The 17,538-nt window shown below is 36.6% G+C and overlaps 1 protein-coding gene across 3 annotated transcripts; it reads right to left on the bottom strand.

The window, feature by feature from the left end:
- Nucleotides 1–1,701: 1,701 nt before the first annotated feature.
- Nucleotides 1,702–17,525, bottom strand: LOC121945525 (sialic acid-binding Ig-like lectin 10). 3 transcript variants are annotated; one of them, XM_042489746.2, is made up of 10 exons: nucleotides 9,623–10,691; nucleotides 8,590–8,692; nucleotides 7,824–8,234; nucleotides 7,374–7,694; nucleotides 6,430–6,762; nucleotides 5,010–5,291; nucleotides 4,626–4,907; nucleotides 4,318–4,429; nucleotides 4,151–4,220; nucleotides 1,702–3,481 (listed from the first exon to the last, which is right to left on the bottom strand). In XM_042489746.2, the coding sequence occupies exons 2-10, from the start codon at nucleotides 8,648–8,650 to the stop codon at nucleotides 3,086–3,088; spliced, it is 2,268 nt and encodes a 755-aa protein (XP_042345680.2). In that variant the 5' UTR covers nucleotides 8,651–8,692; nucleotides 9,623–10,691; the 3' UTR covers nucleotides 1,702–3,085. The 3 variants fall into 3 exon arrangements, with proteins under 3 accessions (XP_042345680.2, XP_087940347.1, XP_042345679.2); XM_088084221.1 differs by lacking the exons at nucleotides 7,374–7,694; nucleotides 7,824–8,234; nucleotides 8,590–8,692; nucleotides 9,623–10,691 and adding exons at nucleotides 16,159–16,479; nucleotides 16,609–17,019; nucleotides 17,387–17,525; XM_042489745.2 differs by lacking the exon at nucleotides 9,623–10,691 and having other exon boundaries at nucleotides 8,590–9,606.
- Between the last annotated feature and the right edge of the window lie 13 nt (nucleotides 17,526–17,538).

Here is a 17,538-nt window from a genome sequence, read left to right as displayed (position 1 = left end):
ATGAGCAGTCTGGAGAACACTATTGTCTTACATTTGGGCTGAAACATTCAGATATTTTGTTAAACATTTCAGTCGGACAATTAATATGTGAACTGCTGCAGTTCCTACTGGTTGCCTTCAGGGGTCAACATATGCTAAACATTACTTCATGCTTCATTAACAATACAAACAAACCATACAGCATATGAAGGTGCGGTTCATAGGCACAACAATGAATGTCTTCACTTTATATATTGTGGGTGTTTATACCTTTAATCGTGACATTTGCTTTGGTAAAAAAAAACAATTAAATCGACGTCTCTTCCCATTAAATCTGAGTTGATATGATCCCGAGTCTGAGTCTGAGTGAGGTTATCGATGATAATGCTGCAGTTTCACTGACTCATATTGGGCTAAAACAGTGAAACTTATCCTTTGAACCCAGGCTGGACTTAATTGTTGTTCTTGTCAGTGTGGAATATAATGTCTGAATCAACAAGTTTTGGTTTAGATCAGTCACATTTGAGCCAAACAGTGTTTTCATGTGTAACTTCAGTGGTGAAAGAGCACCGTATCACAACACACAGCCCAGCCTCTGCTCTCATTTCTGATCCACTAAGAGTAATACAGTACGATCTGTTGCAATGTTTCTTTCTTAAAAACGTATCACTGATAGAGATGTATGAGGCTGATAATACATACTGTCGCAGTCAGATAAACTTTTTTTTTTTTTTTTTTTTACATTTTTTGCAATATAATTGGCAAGTGGATTCTTATTTACATTTTGGGATTGCCAGATAATAAATACTGTTGTGGATCATTCTAGTGTTAACAAGATAAAATTTTAAATAACCTAAATAATCAGCAACTTCAGAAGAGAAATGTTGTAACAAAATTCAGTTATATTCAGAAAATAATAAAGATGCATACCTGTGTCAGCAATGCTGCGTCTCATAGAAGAGCAGAGTCACCCAGATGAGAACAAACATCCTGATATGGTGATTAAATCACTCAGCCTTTGCCTCCATAGGACAGACCCTTCCTCTCCCAGGCACAAACATTTTAAACATTAAATTGTTTCAGTTGATGAAACTGGACCAGAGCACCTCTGTAGCTGACGGTACAGATTTCAAATACAGGATGCTGCACGTACTTTTCTAAAGTCACACTAAAAAATGTGGCCAACAACATTTTCAGTGCTGACAGTCACTCATAAGGTTTTCTTCCAATGCACTGTAATATCTGTTACAGAGAGCTGCTAAAAAAATAATCAGTTTCCTAACACCCCAGACTTTCCCTAAGGAAATGCACATTTGTTTCCAGGTAAAATGAGGAATGTTAAAAAGCATTTTATGACATTAGTTATGGAAGAATAAAGACCTTCGTAAACTTATTCTTAAACGTAAACTCCAATTCTTATTCATCTGTTATCATTAAACCTTGCATGCTGACTGTGATGCATTTCTCTCTTGTTGGGATGTATGAGTCCATGAGGAAAGCCTGCGCACTTACTCCATGTCACACGCATTTAATGACGACAACATTGCGATTGTACTTGGATCTTCCCAGGTCAAAATGTCTCACAAGTTACACAACATTTTCTTCACTGGTTCTTTGTCAAGCTACTATTTAAAGGCTTTAGACATACATACGCTAAAAATATGCAGAAAATTGGACATGCTCCTAAAATTTTTGTGAAGGACAAAAGTTTCGGAGTCAGTGTGCAAAAGTTATTGATGTGAGGTCATATTTATTTACATAGAACAATTTCAAACACAAACAAAAAACAGACGGTGTACAAAAGCCTTGACGTCAAATGTTTCAATTTAAAAACTTAAAATATATTTCTTAAATGAGGTCAAAGCTGTCTTTTTTACCTCTTTTTGTCTTCTCCCACAGTGACCTCTGTTCTGATCTGATGTTTCTTCCACCTTTTGTATTTCTCTCTGTGCTCAATAAGTTAGTTAGTTCTACATAGAGCTCTCTCTCTCTCTAAAGACCACCACACTTACAGCAAAATCTCTAAAACATCTACGTTATGTATTACAAAAATTTTTAACTTGAAACTTTAATACTTATTAATGAAATGGAGTATATCTTAACATTTTAAGAATATCTTGCTTACTGTGAGAAACCTTGAGAAAGAGGACATACCATGTGTCCTTAAATATAATTGTCATCTTCATCCTATCTACAAACTATCCTCAAGTCAAGTTGGTTCCTGTAACAAATTAAAAGGGGAAGTAATGTATGACCTCTAAAACAAGGAAATTAATATAGAGACCAACCTTGCCTGTTATATCACTTGTTTTTTTATAAGGTCACATAAAATGACCAAAAAAAATTATAACAGTACCACAGAAATGGTAACTTTTGAAGATACCCACATAATTTGTCTAACTGAAGCCTGATGGTAGCTTTGGCTGATTTTTGCAATACATTTTAGGGTGTACATTTTGCCCTCCATTTCCGAAACTGAAATAGCCTACAGGAGTGGATCTATTTCTTTTAAAATACATCTGTCCATGTCAATGTTATACAATGACTGTATTTAGGTTTCTTTGCTGCAGACACCAACTGAAAATCAAACAAGACTAAGAGACTATAGCCATGTTAACAGCTGTTAAACTACTTTTTTTATTCTATTTTGTTCCCAAGGCAGAGCGCTTCAGGCTAACACATAATTCTTTTTAAGTTATATAAAAGGTACCAAAAAAAGAGAACATTTTGGCTCTCAGAGCAGAGAGGAAGAAGATGGTTTACCTTTTACGCGCCACTGCAATAACAGCAGTGTTAACTTTTTCATAGATGTAGGTAATCTTGTCTGGTGAGTTGAATAAGGAAATTCTGTCCAACTTTCAGTCCACTCTTAGCTGAATGAATGGATTTGCAAAGCCCCTAACATAAGTGTGAAGCATCTCCGCCACTTCAGTTTACCACAGGTTGAATTTGGCATCTGAGGATCACAACTGAGTGTTAGAAAATGTTCACAGGAGTGCCATTCATTCCCTGTGACAACAACCCATCCAGTCCATTACATCAATCCATACATCTGATAAAGAGGAAAGAAACTTTATCCTCAAGCAACTCCACAATGCAACAGTCCTTAAATCTCATCCATTATATCCTTCACGTTGGAGTACACTGCCATTTCCTCCCCTTCTTCTTCTTCAGGCACACACTGAATGGTCTCCTCATCCTCCTCCATTATCACCTCCTCCTCTTTACCCTCCAACACTTCACCTCCCTCTCTGTCATTCTCTTCTCTTACCGCTTTTACTGCTTTCTTGATTTCAGCGTACTCCGTCTCGGAGGTCTCCTGCTTCTTTACTGCATCTCTGGGACCCTTTCCTCTCAATTTTGAAAAATCAATGCTTGCATACTCCACATCTTTTGGTCTGACATCATGATCGGGGACTGATTTCTCTGCCGCCACAGCTCCTCCTTCAGCTGCCTCTTGGTAATAGGTCTGATTATCTTCCACTGCATGGCCAGCATCTATCTACAAGATACAACATAATTTATATGACATTCATCTGCTACGTGTGTCAAAATTGTGTAAAATATGTGTGTGAAATCTATCTGGTGTATATGTACATTACTCCCAACCATTTCCTTTATGTTGTACCACATCAATTAATTTCTGTACTGTTAAAACAAACCAATTTGAAGCACAACTTAAAACTTGTTTAAGATGATGTAATCCATCACAATGTGTTTCTGTTTTAATCATACTAATATCCTTTTCCGACCCAATTAACATTTGAACTTAAGGTTTTTAAACAAGGGTAAACCTGCTTGGTATGGGCGACTGGTTGTATTCTCACTGCTAGTGAACTCAGTAGAACTATTAAGTCTGCCTTTCTGTCAGCTGGTGTGTATGTGTGTGTGTTTTTGTTTTTTTTTTGGTGGTGTGTTCAAGCCACCTCATGGACAGGCAGTGGAATAGGTAAACAGTAGACAGCAGCAGAAACAGAGGTCTTTGCCTCGAGAGGACAGCTTACCACTCTGCTCCATGTAAAATATGCATGTAAAATAGATAGATAGATAGATAGATAGATAGATAGATAGATAGATAGATAGATAGGTAGATAGGTAGATAGATAGATAGTTGGACAGAAAGTTGGACAGATACATGGATAGATAGATGGATAAAAATTAAAGTAAATACCAGTGGATCCTCTTGACTGGTCACCATCTCCACAGTGTCATCCAGATTTTCAGAGCTCTTCTGGGTTTTTCTGGGGGGGGGGGGTCATTTAAAAACATTAAAAATAATTTATGTAAGAATATTATCTACATACTAATAGGAATTCATTATTGAATTTATTGGTGTACCTGTGACATTTCTTTGCCAAACAGCAAAGGACTGCTGAAAGAACTACCCCAATTAGAAAGGCAATGATGACTTCCAGCCGTGAAACTATTTTAATTGCTTCACTTGTCTGACCTGCATTAGGAGCAAAAGAAGAAATGTTGATGTTCGCTTTGTTCTGAACGCTAATATACGTACAGTGGCTTATTTCCTTTTGACAGCTTGCCCATAGGTTATGCAAGTACAAAGGTCACAGTGAAAAAATGAGGCACTAGAAATGTCATAAGTAAGTGGTCTACATTAGCTAAAGTGTTCAGCTGGTAACACATACCCTCTTGATCTGGAATGTCTTCTTGAATAATTAGGTTTTCTTTTGCTTTCCCAATTTTATTGCTGCTGAGACACTCAACAGAACTGTTGCCGTGGTCTTTTACAGTTAGGGTGGCGGTGCTGTTGACGGTGTGGTTAGACACAGTAGTAAGGACTGAGTACTCATTGTGCTTTTTCAACAGTGGCCATCTGATGGTGGGTAAAGGAAACCCCTCACTGACACACACACAAGTCAGAACCTCCAACCGAGCCACACATCCAGATTTTAAGATCTTTGAAAACCCTGTAAACACACAAGCCAAATCACAACATTACAACTAAATGCTGACGGTGTAAAATTTTAACATGAACATCCTTTTTCAGAAGATTATTACAGTCTACTTACAAGTCACCGTTACATCGGCAAATGCAGTCACATTCCTGTCCAGATGCTGTACTGTACAAATGTACTGTCCAGAATGTTCTGCTGTCACATTGGGAATGACAAGGGTGGCTGATCTGGTGTCCTTCTGCAGGTCATTATCATGTCCACTGTTCAGATTTGTGTTGGAACCAAGTGCGGTCCATGTGACATGAGACGGAGGAAAACTCTCAACACTGCAGGTCAGTGTCAAAACATCTCCCTTCTCAACAGTTTCATTCCCAGTTATTACAGGTGTCTTCATATCTTTGAGGCAAATGTAAACAAAATATTAGAAGTCATGATATGATGAAGATATCAGCGATGGACAAATGATTTTTGTCAAATTAAATAATGAAAACATTTAAATAAATACGCATGAAAGACATTAGTCCACTCATTATGTACATTGCAATACCTAAAAATATTTATAAACCTCATCCTTTACCTGAACTGTGGTGCCAAAGCATTGTGTGACTTTGTAATGTTACTTCTTTTTTAGAGTGGAAATGCAATCATTTTGCTCAGCGTTGTCACCTCTATCATCCTTTAATTGCAGCCAAAAACTGATCTTAAGCCTTTTTTTTGTTCAGGCGAGAAAATGAGAAAATGACCATTTAGATTTCCAGTGTGTGATCAGTTGATCTAAATAACACCTATTTGGATGTTAATGCCAACGTTTTTGGAGTTGTGAGTAGCTACTGATGGTGTGAGCGCATCCTGGTGATGGTGGTTTAACAATACATAAGATCTGCACATAAATTGTAGGACTATCTGTCAAACATATACATTCATAAAAATATAATTAATGCAGTGGTGTAACTCCAGAAGACTTCTTGGTAATTAGTGACTTTTTTAGAGTTTACTAAAAAAAAGAAAAAGGCATCCATTGTCTACCTGCCATTTGTAATACTGTCTACATATGTAGGTATAATTAATCAAAAATAGTAATTACTAATATGAAAAAAATACTGCAGTGTGATATATAGTATGGAATTATTATGAGATGTACATAATATAGACACATAATATACAGTCACTATGTGTCACAGTTTTTGCCTTCATGAATGAAACCAGTGTTTTTTGTTTTGTTTGTTCACTACCATTAGAGGTCATCAAAGTCACACAGTGGCAGAAACAAACAAGATTTGTATTATTCTATACAAGGGGCTCCAGTCAAGGTGAGAAGTCTTCAAAATGCCTCCAACTGATCAAAAGACTTTTTTAAAAATTCCATTATAAACTAAATAGGCAGAGCTGTAAAAGTTCAATGGGATGAATTTGGCTGGTTTATTAAGGTTCTCTCCTCTGTTAAACAAATAGTTTAGTTCCCTGATGAGAAGACAGAAGAAAAAAAAAACTTCAAGGTATTTCCTGTCATAGAACAGTTGTACAGTGTACTTACATATCACTGCTACATGAACTTCTTCTGTCCGAGTGTTGTTAAGATATTTTACTGTACAAATGTACAGTCCAGCGTCTTCTGCTGTCACATTGAGGATGGAAAAAGTGGCCATTCCACTTCCTTCCTGCAGGAAAGTTTCACTGTTGTTCCTTACGTCAGTTGAAGTGTTGTTCAGCAGAATTGTTTCAGTTTCATTTTCATTTTGCGTGTTCTCTCTATAAAATTTAGTCCACGTGATATGAGCTGGAGGGAAACTTTCAACACTGCAGGTCAGATTCAGAGTCTCCCCCTCATTCACACTTGTATTACTGGTAATTTTAACATCCTTCACATCTATGAGAAAAAAAATGTACACTGTATTATATAAAACTCTAAAAATTCCTATCTTACATGGCAATAAGGCTGGTGATATGACTATGACTGTAAAATCCAACACAAATCAGAAAATCACCAGATTACTAGGGCTGTCCCAAATGTAATTTTCTAGGCTCCGGAGCTTTGACATTAGCCAACAGTTAATAACCAGAGCTCAAGTCAATAGGAGCAGCAGGAGGGATAACAGACACCATGCCGACAACTTGCGCCACAGAGCTTCACAGCAGGTGAAAGAGGGAGAGACTGAGCACTTCACGGCTTACTCAGGTGAGAGAGAGACACCGTGCGCCATGGATCTGTGTTAAGTCAGAGAGAGCATGGTGTGCCTCCAACTACTCAACAGCTTTGTGACACTTTATAGTGTCACAGTTAAAAAAAAGTCAGCAGCAGTATCACTGCCAAAAAAAAGAAAATGCGAATGCGCTAAAAACCAAATACCTAACTTATTAAAGAATACTTAGATAGCTGAATATTTGGGTCCAGCCCTAGAAATAACATGACAGCACATCTCTTTAATTTAAAATAGTATTAAGTAAAGCTGAGAGTAAAGGACAGTGTGTGATACTCACAGGTCACATTCAGAGTCACTGTCTTCTCTGTAATGATGTTGTTTGCAAGGCTGACCTTACAGGTGACATTGGTGCCGTGGTGTTCAGCTGAAGAGTTAAAGGTCAATGTTGAGCTGTGTCTCTGTGTGACAGCAGTCACAGCCTCAGTCTTGAAAGCAGTCATGTTTCCTGTGATGTGAGAGTCCTCCTCCCTTGCCCCTGTCCATGTCCAGATGATATCAGGATCTGATCCAGAACAGAGACCAGGAGCGGTGCAGGTCAGTGTGGCCTGTTGGCCCTCTCTCAGGGGACGAATCATCACTGTGGGTTTCTGGGTCAGACCTAATCAGAGAGCAGTTCATGAGTGGAATCAGGTGAGCAGACACTTACATTTGAGCTAAAATAATCAGATACTGTGTTTCAATACACAGCAACAAACATCTTCACTGCATTTATGTGTCTTCTTCATACCTTTAACAGAGACGGTTGCTTTTTGAGAATATGTAAATCCACTTTCCCACCCCGACAGGACACCATTAACTCTGAGTTGATATGATCCAGAATCTGACTCAGTAAGGTCATTGATGATGATGCTGCAGTCCTGCTGAGTCACATCAGGCTCCAACAGCGACACTCGTCCTTTGAACTCAGACTGAACTTTATTGTTGTATGTGTTAGTGTGGAATATAATGTTCGAATCACCACATCTTTGTTTATACCATTCACATTTGTACCAAACTATATGTCGGGGTGTAAAGTCAGATCTAGTGGTGAAAAAACACGGTATTACTACACAGAGTCCAGCCTCTGCTGATATTTCTCCGTCACTAAGAGTGATACAGAAAAAACCTTGACAGTAAGTTCTTCTCTCCATTGATGCACCTGTGGATGAAAACAGTGAATAAATTAGAAAATTTGAAGTCTGACAATGCAGCATATTTGATAAATTATGATGAAAGGCTACTTCTATGACTACTATGACACGTGATGTTGGCAGCTGCGTTGAGCAGACAATGCATTATTATTTCAGCATTTAACATATTTCTTTATCTATTAAATATCTGAGAAATAAAACATTCAAATAAAAAACAGAGAAATTTCACATTTTCTAACAAAGTAAAGACTAACTAAACCAAATAGAACTATAAGGACATGTATCATGGCAAATTATTGCTATCTATTTTGTTCATATCTTTGATATTCACATCATAACAAGATGATAGTAAAAGATGCATACCTGTGTCAGCATTTCTGCCTCTCACAAAGAAGAGCAGGGTCACAAAGACGAGAACGAACATCCTGCTTTGATATCAGTCTCTCCCTCCAAAGGACAAACTACACTGAAAAGTCAGTGAACATAGAGGAACTGAACGAGGGACGCTCCACAGCTGACATCACATATCTTAATACAGGATGTTGCAGGTTCAGTTATTCTGGAGTTGAGAGATGACACTCTTGATCCAAGAATGGGACTACCCTGACATTTTTTATGGTAAAGCACTTGGGCTGTAGCTACTCTTGTTTTTCACTTCTGTCATCCTGTCATGCCAGAATGCATTGACTGTCAGGTCTTGATCAGATCTTGCTTGGACTGAATGAAGATATCTCTTTAACTAATGACAGGTTGTTTTCAGTCAATGACATTGAAAAGCAGTGGGCTGAAAAAAAGTTCCCCGTTATTTTGCTGTGAGTTTTTGTCCATAGCACAGCACAGCAAGTAACAGAAGTTTACCTAATCCAACATCTCACTATGGCTGTTTCTGTAGCTATTCTTCCCTGTGGTATTAACAGACTCTCTCCCCCTTTCAAGCTCACACTGTCCTGTCATTAAAGGCAATAAAAGCCTGTCTGCGTGGAAATATATCCAATCACAACCGACAAGAATGTCACATTGTAGTGTCAAGTGGGGACACATATATATGCACACTTCTGTGTTACAATATGGCGCATCTAATCATAAAAGTCACATTGAAAAGACAAGCATAACCACAGCATTAGTGACTTTTACTACTACTTACTTTTACTGCAAGTGACCTTTTCTGCAATAATCTTTACAGCGACTGCGGCTTTGGCCCCAAGAATCATTTACAAAACGCACCAGGTGTTATTAAAACAAAAGGATTTTCCAACTTCATCTTATCAGCAAATCCAGTAATGTTGAAATGTTGATTTTTTTATTATTTTAATATTTTAGTAAGTGAAGAGCTAAACAACTTTTATTCACAGTCCAAAAAGATATTTTAAACATTAATATAAATGCTGTGTTTTACCTCTGTCTCGCTCTCCTCGGCTCTTATCTCCAAGTTGTCTTTGCTGAGTGTTTCGGCTCTGAACTGATTCTTCCCCTCCTCACTTTTCTATTTGTTCCCTCTTTGTGCAACAATGAGGTTTCAGGAAGTTTCCCCACACAACCCTGAGCAACATTTGTTCTCTCCTTAGACTGACAGACATATATAAACGTATAATCTTATAATACCATTTTATGTGTATCATAGATCTAACTATACATTTACACCTTTAATAATGAATGATGAAAAATGTTTTTTTTTCTCTTGTTTTGTTTTTTGATCCTCTCCACAACTGAAGTTAAGTGAATGTTTTTCAAAAGGGAAGTGATGTAAGTGTGTGATTTTTTCCCCTGAAGAAATATTTTCTTGAGAAACCAGCAAACTAGTGAAAGCATTAGTTTTTTTTATCTGGCTATTTTTGAAGGGTATATACTTATAGTTAGATGTAGCAATAGTTTAACCTCTTAAATCAATCCAACAACGCACAACACACACAACATACACTTTGCATAGCTGTAAATTGCTTGTGTTTCTTGCTAATATCTGCAGTGAGAGTTGAGTGATAATAGTCAAAGAAACATTGTTTTAGTTATGCATATTAAGGATAACCTGAAGCACTTCTGCATATTTGTGTTTTCTTTATTGTGTGTAATATCTCTGGGTACTGTTCTAAGTAAAGTCGCTGCCATGTTTATTCATTTAAATATTGCCCCATACAGCACCACTGTGTTCTATTTATCTCTAACAAGATCCTGTTTGCACTTCAAGGTAGAGCTGAGCAATGAAATGATCTCAGTAGGGGATCGCTATAAAATGTATGTCTATGAAAACATTTTCACTGATATGGACAGATCTAACACCCTATCACACAGTAGAAACAACAGCCAGTCAGGTGCTGCCTCTCCTCTCTGAGTCACCGCCTGTTTGCAGGAGAGCAAGGCTTTGCTCAACACACACAGACAGCAGTGAAACATCACAGCAGAGCCCACAGCGAGGGAAACAAAACAGCCCTGAGGACATATTTCACCAGAGTCTGTGCTCGTTATCAATTCATGCAATAAAAAGGAGACAGAATCATATTATTCATCAAACCTGTTGAAAAAGCAGGACATAAACTTGCAGAAATGTAAGGGCCTTAGGCGTTCTGCCCACACAAAATTGCTGCTTCCGCTTAATCACGACCTGGTCTGCTTCACACAGCCACCAAATTCCTTGTAATAATATACTGAACGTAAACTGGTATCCTTGGCAACCAAAACAGGAAACACAACAGATCATTTCCATTACCTGAAAAGTACCATCTACGTGACCACACAGTATTTAAATAAATTACAAGGCAAGCTAAATTATATTGTTTTTATAAGGTAAAAAAAAGCATTTTTGCAAAGTTACAGTATATGTGTATATTTAGTAAACAAAGGCATGTTTGTACAATTAAATGCTTATGTTAAGTATATTCCAAAGTAAAGCAAATCAATTATCTTGTTTCTTTAGGCTTCAGTCATTATTAGAGTAATCTTAAAACTGCCAGCATTATCAAATTATGTATAGTGATAAATATTGATATTGATCACAACGAAAAAAATAACCAGGGTTATATTTTTTGCCATTTCGCTGAGCCCAAACTTGAGGTAATATATTAAAATCATTTTAGCAAAAAAAAAGGGGGGAAATTTGTTCTAAATCATTTATTATAGGTCTGCATATTGGCAACTAACAGCAGAACCTGAAGAAATGTTGCAGTTGGAAGAGATTAGAAAGGTTGGTTGAAAATCTGTCTTAATCAAATGGCTGCAACACCACATCAATCAGTTGTGAAATCCTGTATTAAACAAGACTAGGTCATATATGGCTGGACCATGTATGGTCATGTACTAAACTGTAGTCATATTGTTACACAGATAGTGGTAGTGTCTAATGTAGATTTCCATCCCTTCAATAAATTGAACAGTTCAACAGTATCATCCTGCTATTTTCAACAAGCGGTTGTTCTGATTTACTCATCTAAATTGATATTTCTCTATGTCAGTCACAGCAGGTGTGTGTCTCCTAATGTCCCAGCCAAACTTTAGTGTGTGGCATTAGCACCACAAGATGGCAGCAGCTACACCCAAGGTACATAAGTACATTGTGGAAGTCACCAAATTTTCCCCAACACATTTCTGCTACCATTTCATAATAAATACTTTGTCCAGGCTTTATTTGCAACAGATACAGGAAGTATTGACTTTGAAGTAATAGCATAATGCAGTAACAAAAAAACGGGACAATCAGGAGCAGATTAGAAAAGAAAGCTTCATAATAATAAATGGCAAAACACACAATCAAATAGAGTGAATAATTTTTTTTAAAAAAAGCCTTTTTCTAGCATAAACCTGCTTCAAATAAAGGTTGTATCCTTGGCAGTTAAATAGGTAAATAAAAAGCAAAAGATCACACAGTTAGAGGCTGATGCTGCCTGCACTTTGCTAAAGGCCAACCAAAACTCTTGAAAATCCCATACCCAGACTTGTTCAGAAATCTACAAAGTTCTTAAATCTTAGCTGCTCCAGTGGCTCACTGCCCAACAGCAAATATCTGTATTTTCATTGCAAACCTCCTAATGTTGAAAGAGTGATTATGTAGATTCAGTTTGACACTGACAAGGTTGTCCATTTCCCGATTTTACCTCCCAACAAAGTTAAGTTGTTTCAAATAGATTCTAGGAACAAAGACAACAAAGCTGAACAAATAACGGTCGAGAATAGACATTATACACAGGCATGTGTCAGTACTGGCCGCATATAAATATCAGCCTATGGGTTGTAAAAAGCACCAATGACCAAAATGTTCATTTAATAACATTAAATAAAAGTCAAGAATCTTCTGTAAGTTCTAAACAATATATATATATATATATATATATATATATATATATATATATATATATATATATATATAAAACAGTACTATAACTGTAAATGTCTTGATTATAAAGAAAGTAAGCAGATCTTTTCAGTGTTATAGGGTTACTGTACTGGAATTGTTTCAATGCAATATAATGGATTTCGCCTCAGTGTATTAAACTGATGAGAAGTATCTGGTATGAGGTATCAGAATAAATGCTAAAAGAAGCAAAAAAAGGTTAAAAGTACATATTTAAACTGACAGTAAAGGGAAATTTGTTGGTTATTACTAGCAGTAATATTCTGTGGGGGAAAATACGAAGAAGCAAAAAACCTTAGTTGCACATAATGTAACTGTCAAACCATAAATCAGACTTGTCAGCTAAAATAAATCCAAGTTTAGTTATGAGTTTAAGTTTACATCAAGTATGGTACATGTTCAGTGTCATTTACGTATATCCATACACAACTCACACCCCTGACATTTCTGGGATACATAAATAGACAACATGTAGCAATACACAGCACAATAATGCAAATCAAGGATGTAAAAAATCCCAACAAGCAAACACCAAATTCCTGGCTACAAAGTATCATAAATCACACCTGACTAAAAAGCGTGACTTAACTGACAAGTAGTTAGAAGTAACTAATTTAGGGCCTACTCAAGCAGTGCATTTAAAAACAGTTTTAAGACACAGTCTGTATTTGAGTATTTGCATGTTATTGAAATTAAATATTCTACTTTTCACTCCACATCATATATTTCATCGCCCACATGTACTAACTTATTTTGCAAATAAAGATTTTTAATATAAAACCTATAGATTAACTGTTATAAATTTAAATGTAATAGATTTAAACATCAAAGGTAATTGCATTTAGGCTATTCATTTTAATTCACCTCTAGTTTCACTTAATATTTCTTACAACTTCGTAACGTGAATCAATGTTCTGCTACAGACAGTAACGACTGCACAAGCCAAGAGAATGAGTGGGTTTGTTTGTGTGTGTGTGTGTGTGTGTGTGTGTGTGTGTGTGTTTGTGTTTCGACATTACTTACCGGACTTTGAAGAACTCTTTCACGTTGGAAAAACGACCGTCAACCACGTAATGTTAAGTCCAACTCGATGTGTTAGTCCTCCAACACAGATGCTCCATCGGTATTTTGGAAAACGTGTCAAAGCGCCCGTCCTCTACCTGTAACGCTTGTTCCGGATTAGCATCTTCAGCTATCGCTGCAAAGTAAAAACACGGGGCTGAAAGCATTAGCAACTCAGACATTTTAGTAACTGCACCGATCGCTATATTGAAATGGTGTTGCTATATTTTAACGGTTAAAGATAAAATAAAATAATATAAGTTTTTAAGTTTCTTCCAGAGTCCTGAACATCCACACGTTGAATTACTCAACTACGGACAACACCTCCACCTGCTGTCGACCACCTGACGTGATTGTTACGGTGGCCTTAAGGGTTCAATGCAGTCCATGCAAAAAGACAACACACACAAGTGGTGGGAAGGTTACTGTTTCAATGCAGTGGGTTACAGAATATTAGTTACACTGTTGAAAATATATACAACCATTAAAAGTGCTTAATCGATGAAATTTAAGTTATTACATTTGACTGCTTTAGATTGATTTTCTAAAAAATGTTTTAAAAAACGCTGAAAGGGGCTATAAACATACTGTTACACTCAAATTTTTCCCAACAGCTTTGGTGAGGTGCTTTATCCAGAAATAGTCTGTGCCACAAAAGGCAAGAATGCAGGATTATGGAAATATGGGAATATGCAAATATAGGAGTATGAAAGGAAGAATATAAGTAGATACACCCCCTTAGTAATTACCAACATTTTTATTTAGTAACTATAATTTAATTAAAACATTTTCTCAGTAACTTATTACAATTACATTTATTTTACAAGACAAAAAAATGCTGCAAAGCAAGAAATAAATAAAAAAATATAAAGTAGAATATATACATTTAAAAATCCAGCTTTTTTGTACGTAGACTATGTAGATTTATTGTGAATTATTTTACTTAAATATTTGTTATGTTGTACAACTGATTTCTATTTTTATCTCATGGAGCTATCTTAAATGTTATAGAGAAAAGAAAAGAAAAGAAAAGAAAAGAAAAGAAAAGAAAAAAGATTGCTGTGTAGCAGGTGCAATACAAAGTGAGAACAGTGCAAATATAAAAGTCAAGGATACAAGGTGCAAATAAGGTGATAATCCAAAATACATACAGTATATACAATGCCAAATTTGGTTAATATTATAGATCATAAAATATAAACACATAACATTAGGGATCGGTCTGGATGAGGTTGCATCTAGAGTACAGTATCCAAACTGCTTTGGAATGTGCTGTTAAAAAACCCTGACAGTTAATATTTACTCATTTTGTTAATGATTAACTGCTGGTGCATTTATACATTTCTCCAAAGTAAACAATGGTACAGAAGTTTAAACATTTTTTTTTCTTCACAATTTATTAATTCCAGAGTAAGAAATCCTGCTTGAAGCTGTCTGAAAGTCATGTTATCAGATTGTAAAGACATTGTGGAAGCTGACAGTTATTACTTCAAAGCTTGCCCGATAACATCATACTCTGATGATCTGTCTTTTTTCTGCAGAGACATGTAAGTTCTGTCCTCTTGATTTGTTTTCACATTTTTTCTTGCTTTCCTTTAGAGGGGAAAAAAAGTGAGCCATTTATTGCCTAAAAGTCTCTGGTGCATTTAACAGACTTTAATCATAAAATGCAAAGGGAGTAACATACCAAAGGAACACCATGAAGATTGTGCAGAGGACATTCACACTTAGTGATACACCAGCAACAGCCCAGGGAAGCACTGCACTGTATGGTTCACAATGCTGCACAGGACCTATGATATAAAGGATGTAAACAAATCTTTATGAATCACAATTGTCTCATAATGTTTTGTGCTTTGGATAACAAAAGTGTTAGGTAAAGCAATATGATCATATCACAAATCTGACAAAGTATCTCTGTGAAAGTCAGTAAACTTATTATTCTAATTTCTTTACAGTAATAGCCCAAGATTGCAGTCCTGTATAAGCAAAGAATTAAATCAAATAAAAAAAATTATAAGAATAAAAAAACACAAATCATGTAATGACTCTATATAGGCATAATACTGTAGATGAAGGTATTTTGTAAGTTATTTAGCCTGTGTCTTGTGAGCTGTGGAAACGGTTGTTCGATTTCAGCTACCTAATAGTGGAAAAACAGCAACTAAAACAATTTAAGAGTTTTTCTGTATAAAAACAGTATGACAGCCTAATTACAGCCACAGCCATCTTCTCATATTTGTTCCAAGTCTACCTGTGACAGAAACAGTTGCTCTTGGAGAGAATGTAAATCCGTCTGTTTTCCCAAACAGGAAACCATCTTCCCCCCCAAAAAAATATATACGCGAATGCCTAAGTTGAAAACTTACCTACCCAAATACCTACCCAATTAAAGAATACTCGAATAGCTGAATATTTGGTTCCAGCCTTATAAAAAAAAGTTAATGGCACATCTCTTAAAATTAAAAATTTTAATTAGTAGTATTAGTTTTAAGTAAAGCTGAGAGTAAAGGACAGTGTGTGATACTCACAGGTCACATTCAGAGTCACTGTCTCCTCTGTTGTGATGTTGTTTGCAAGGCTGACCTTACAGGTGACATTGGTGCCGTGGTGTTCAGCTGAGGAGTTAAAGGTCAATGTTGAGCTGTGTCTCTGTGTGACAGCAGTCACAGCCTCAGTCTTGAAAGCAGTGATGTTTCCTGTGATGTGAGAGTCCTCCTTCCTCGCCCCTGTCCATGTCCAGATGATATCAGGATCTGATCCAGAACAGAGACCAGGAGCGGTGCAGGTCAGTGTGGCCTGTTGGCCCTCTCTCAGGGCACGAATCATCACTGTGGGTTTCTGGGTCAGACCTAATCAGAGAGCAGTTCATGAGTGGAATCAGGTGAGCAGACACTTACATTTGAGCTAAAATAATCAGATACTGTGTTTCAATGCACAGCAACAAACATCTTCACTGTATTGATGTGTCTTTTTCATACCTTTAACAGAGACGGTTGCTTTTTGAGAATATGTAAATCCACTTTCCCACCCCGACAGGACACCATTAACTCTGAGTTGATATGATCCAGAATCTGACTCAGTAAGGTCATTGATGATTATGCTGCAGTCCTTTTGAGTCACATCAGGCTCCAACAGCGACACTCGTCCTTTGAACTCAGACTGAACTTTATTGTTGTATGTGTTAGTGTGGAATATAATGTTCGAATCACCACATCTTTGTTTATACCGTTCACATTTGTACCAAACTATATGTCGGGGTGTAAAGTCAGATCTAGTGGTGAAAAAACACGGTATTACTACACAGAGTCCAGCCTCTGCTGATATTTCTCCATCACTAAGAGTGATACAGAAAAAACCTTGACAGTAAGTTCTTCTCTCCATTGATGCACCTGTGGATGAAAACAGTGAATAAATTAGAAAATTTGAAGTCTGACAATGTAGCATATTTGATAAATTATGATGAAAGGCTACTTCTATGACTACTATGACACATGTGATGTTGGCAGCTGCGTTGAGCAGACAATGCATTATTATTTCAGCATTTAACATATTTCTTTATCTATTAAATATTGAAGAAATAAAACATCCATATACAAATCAGAGACATCTCACAGTTTCCAACCAAGTTAAGAGATGTTGTGAAAAGTACAACTAATTAGTTGGAAGTAAATAGAACTATAAGGACATGTATCATGGCAAATTATTGCTATCTGTTTTGTTCATATCTTTGATATTCACATCATAAAAGATGCATACCTGTGTCAGCATTGCTGCCTCCAACATAGAAGAGCAGGGTCACAAAGATGAGAACAAACATCCTGCTTTGATATCAGTCTCTCCCTCCAAAGGACAAACTACACTGAAAAGTCAGTAAACATAGAGGAACTGAAACAGGGATGCTCCACAGC

The sequence above is a fragment of the Plectropomus leopardus genome, chromosome 11 (genome assembly GCF_026936395.1).
Source record: "Plectropomus leopardus strain MGB_pleo_1.0 chromosome 11, ASM2693639v1, whole genome shotgun sequence".
NCBI lineage: Eukaryota > Metazoa > Chordata > Actinopteri > Perciformes > Serranidae > Plectropomus > Plectropomus leopardus.
Note: the sequence above shows the minus strand (reverse complement) of the source record. Positions and strands in the feature narration are given on the sequence as shown.

Excerpts from the sequence above, each read along its gene's own strand:
- LOC121945525 (XM_088084221.1), bottom strand. The coding sequence starts at position 17,447 with ATGTTTGTTCTCATCTTTGTGACCCTGCTCTTCTATGTTGGAGGCAGC. Across the intron at positions 17,020-17,386 it reads AGGCAGCAATGCTGACACAG|GTGCATCAATGGAGAGAAGA; the intron begins GTATGCATCTTT and ends TTTCATCCACAG. Across the intron at positions 16,480-16,608 it reads AGCAACCGTCTCTGTTAAAG|GTCTGACCCAGAAACCCACA; the intron begins GTATGAAAAAGA and ends CTCTCTGATTAG.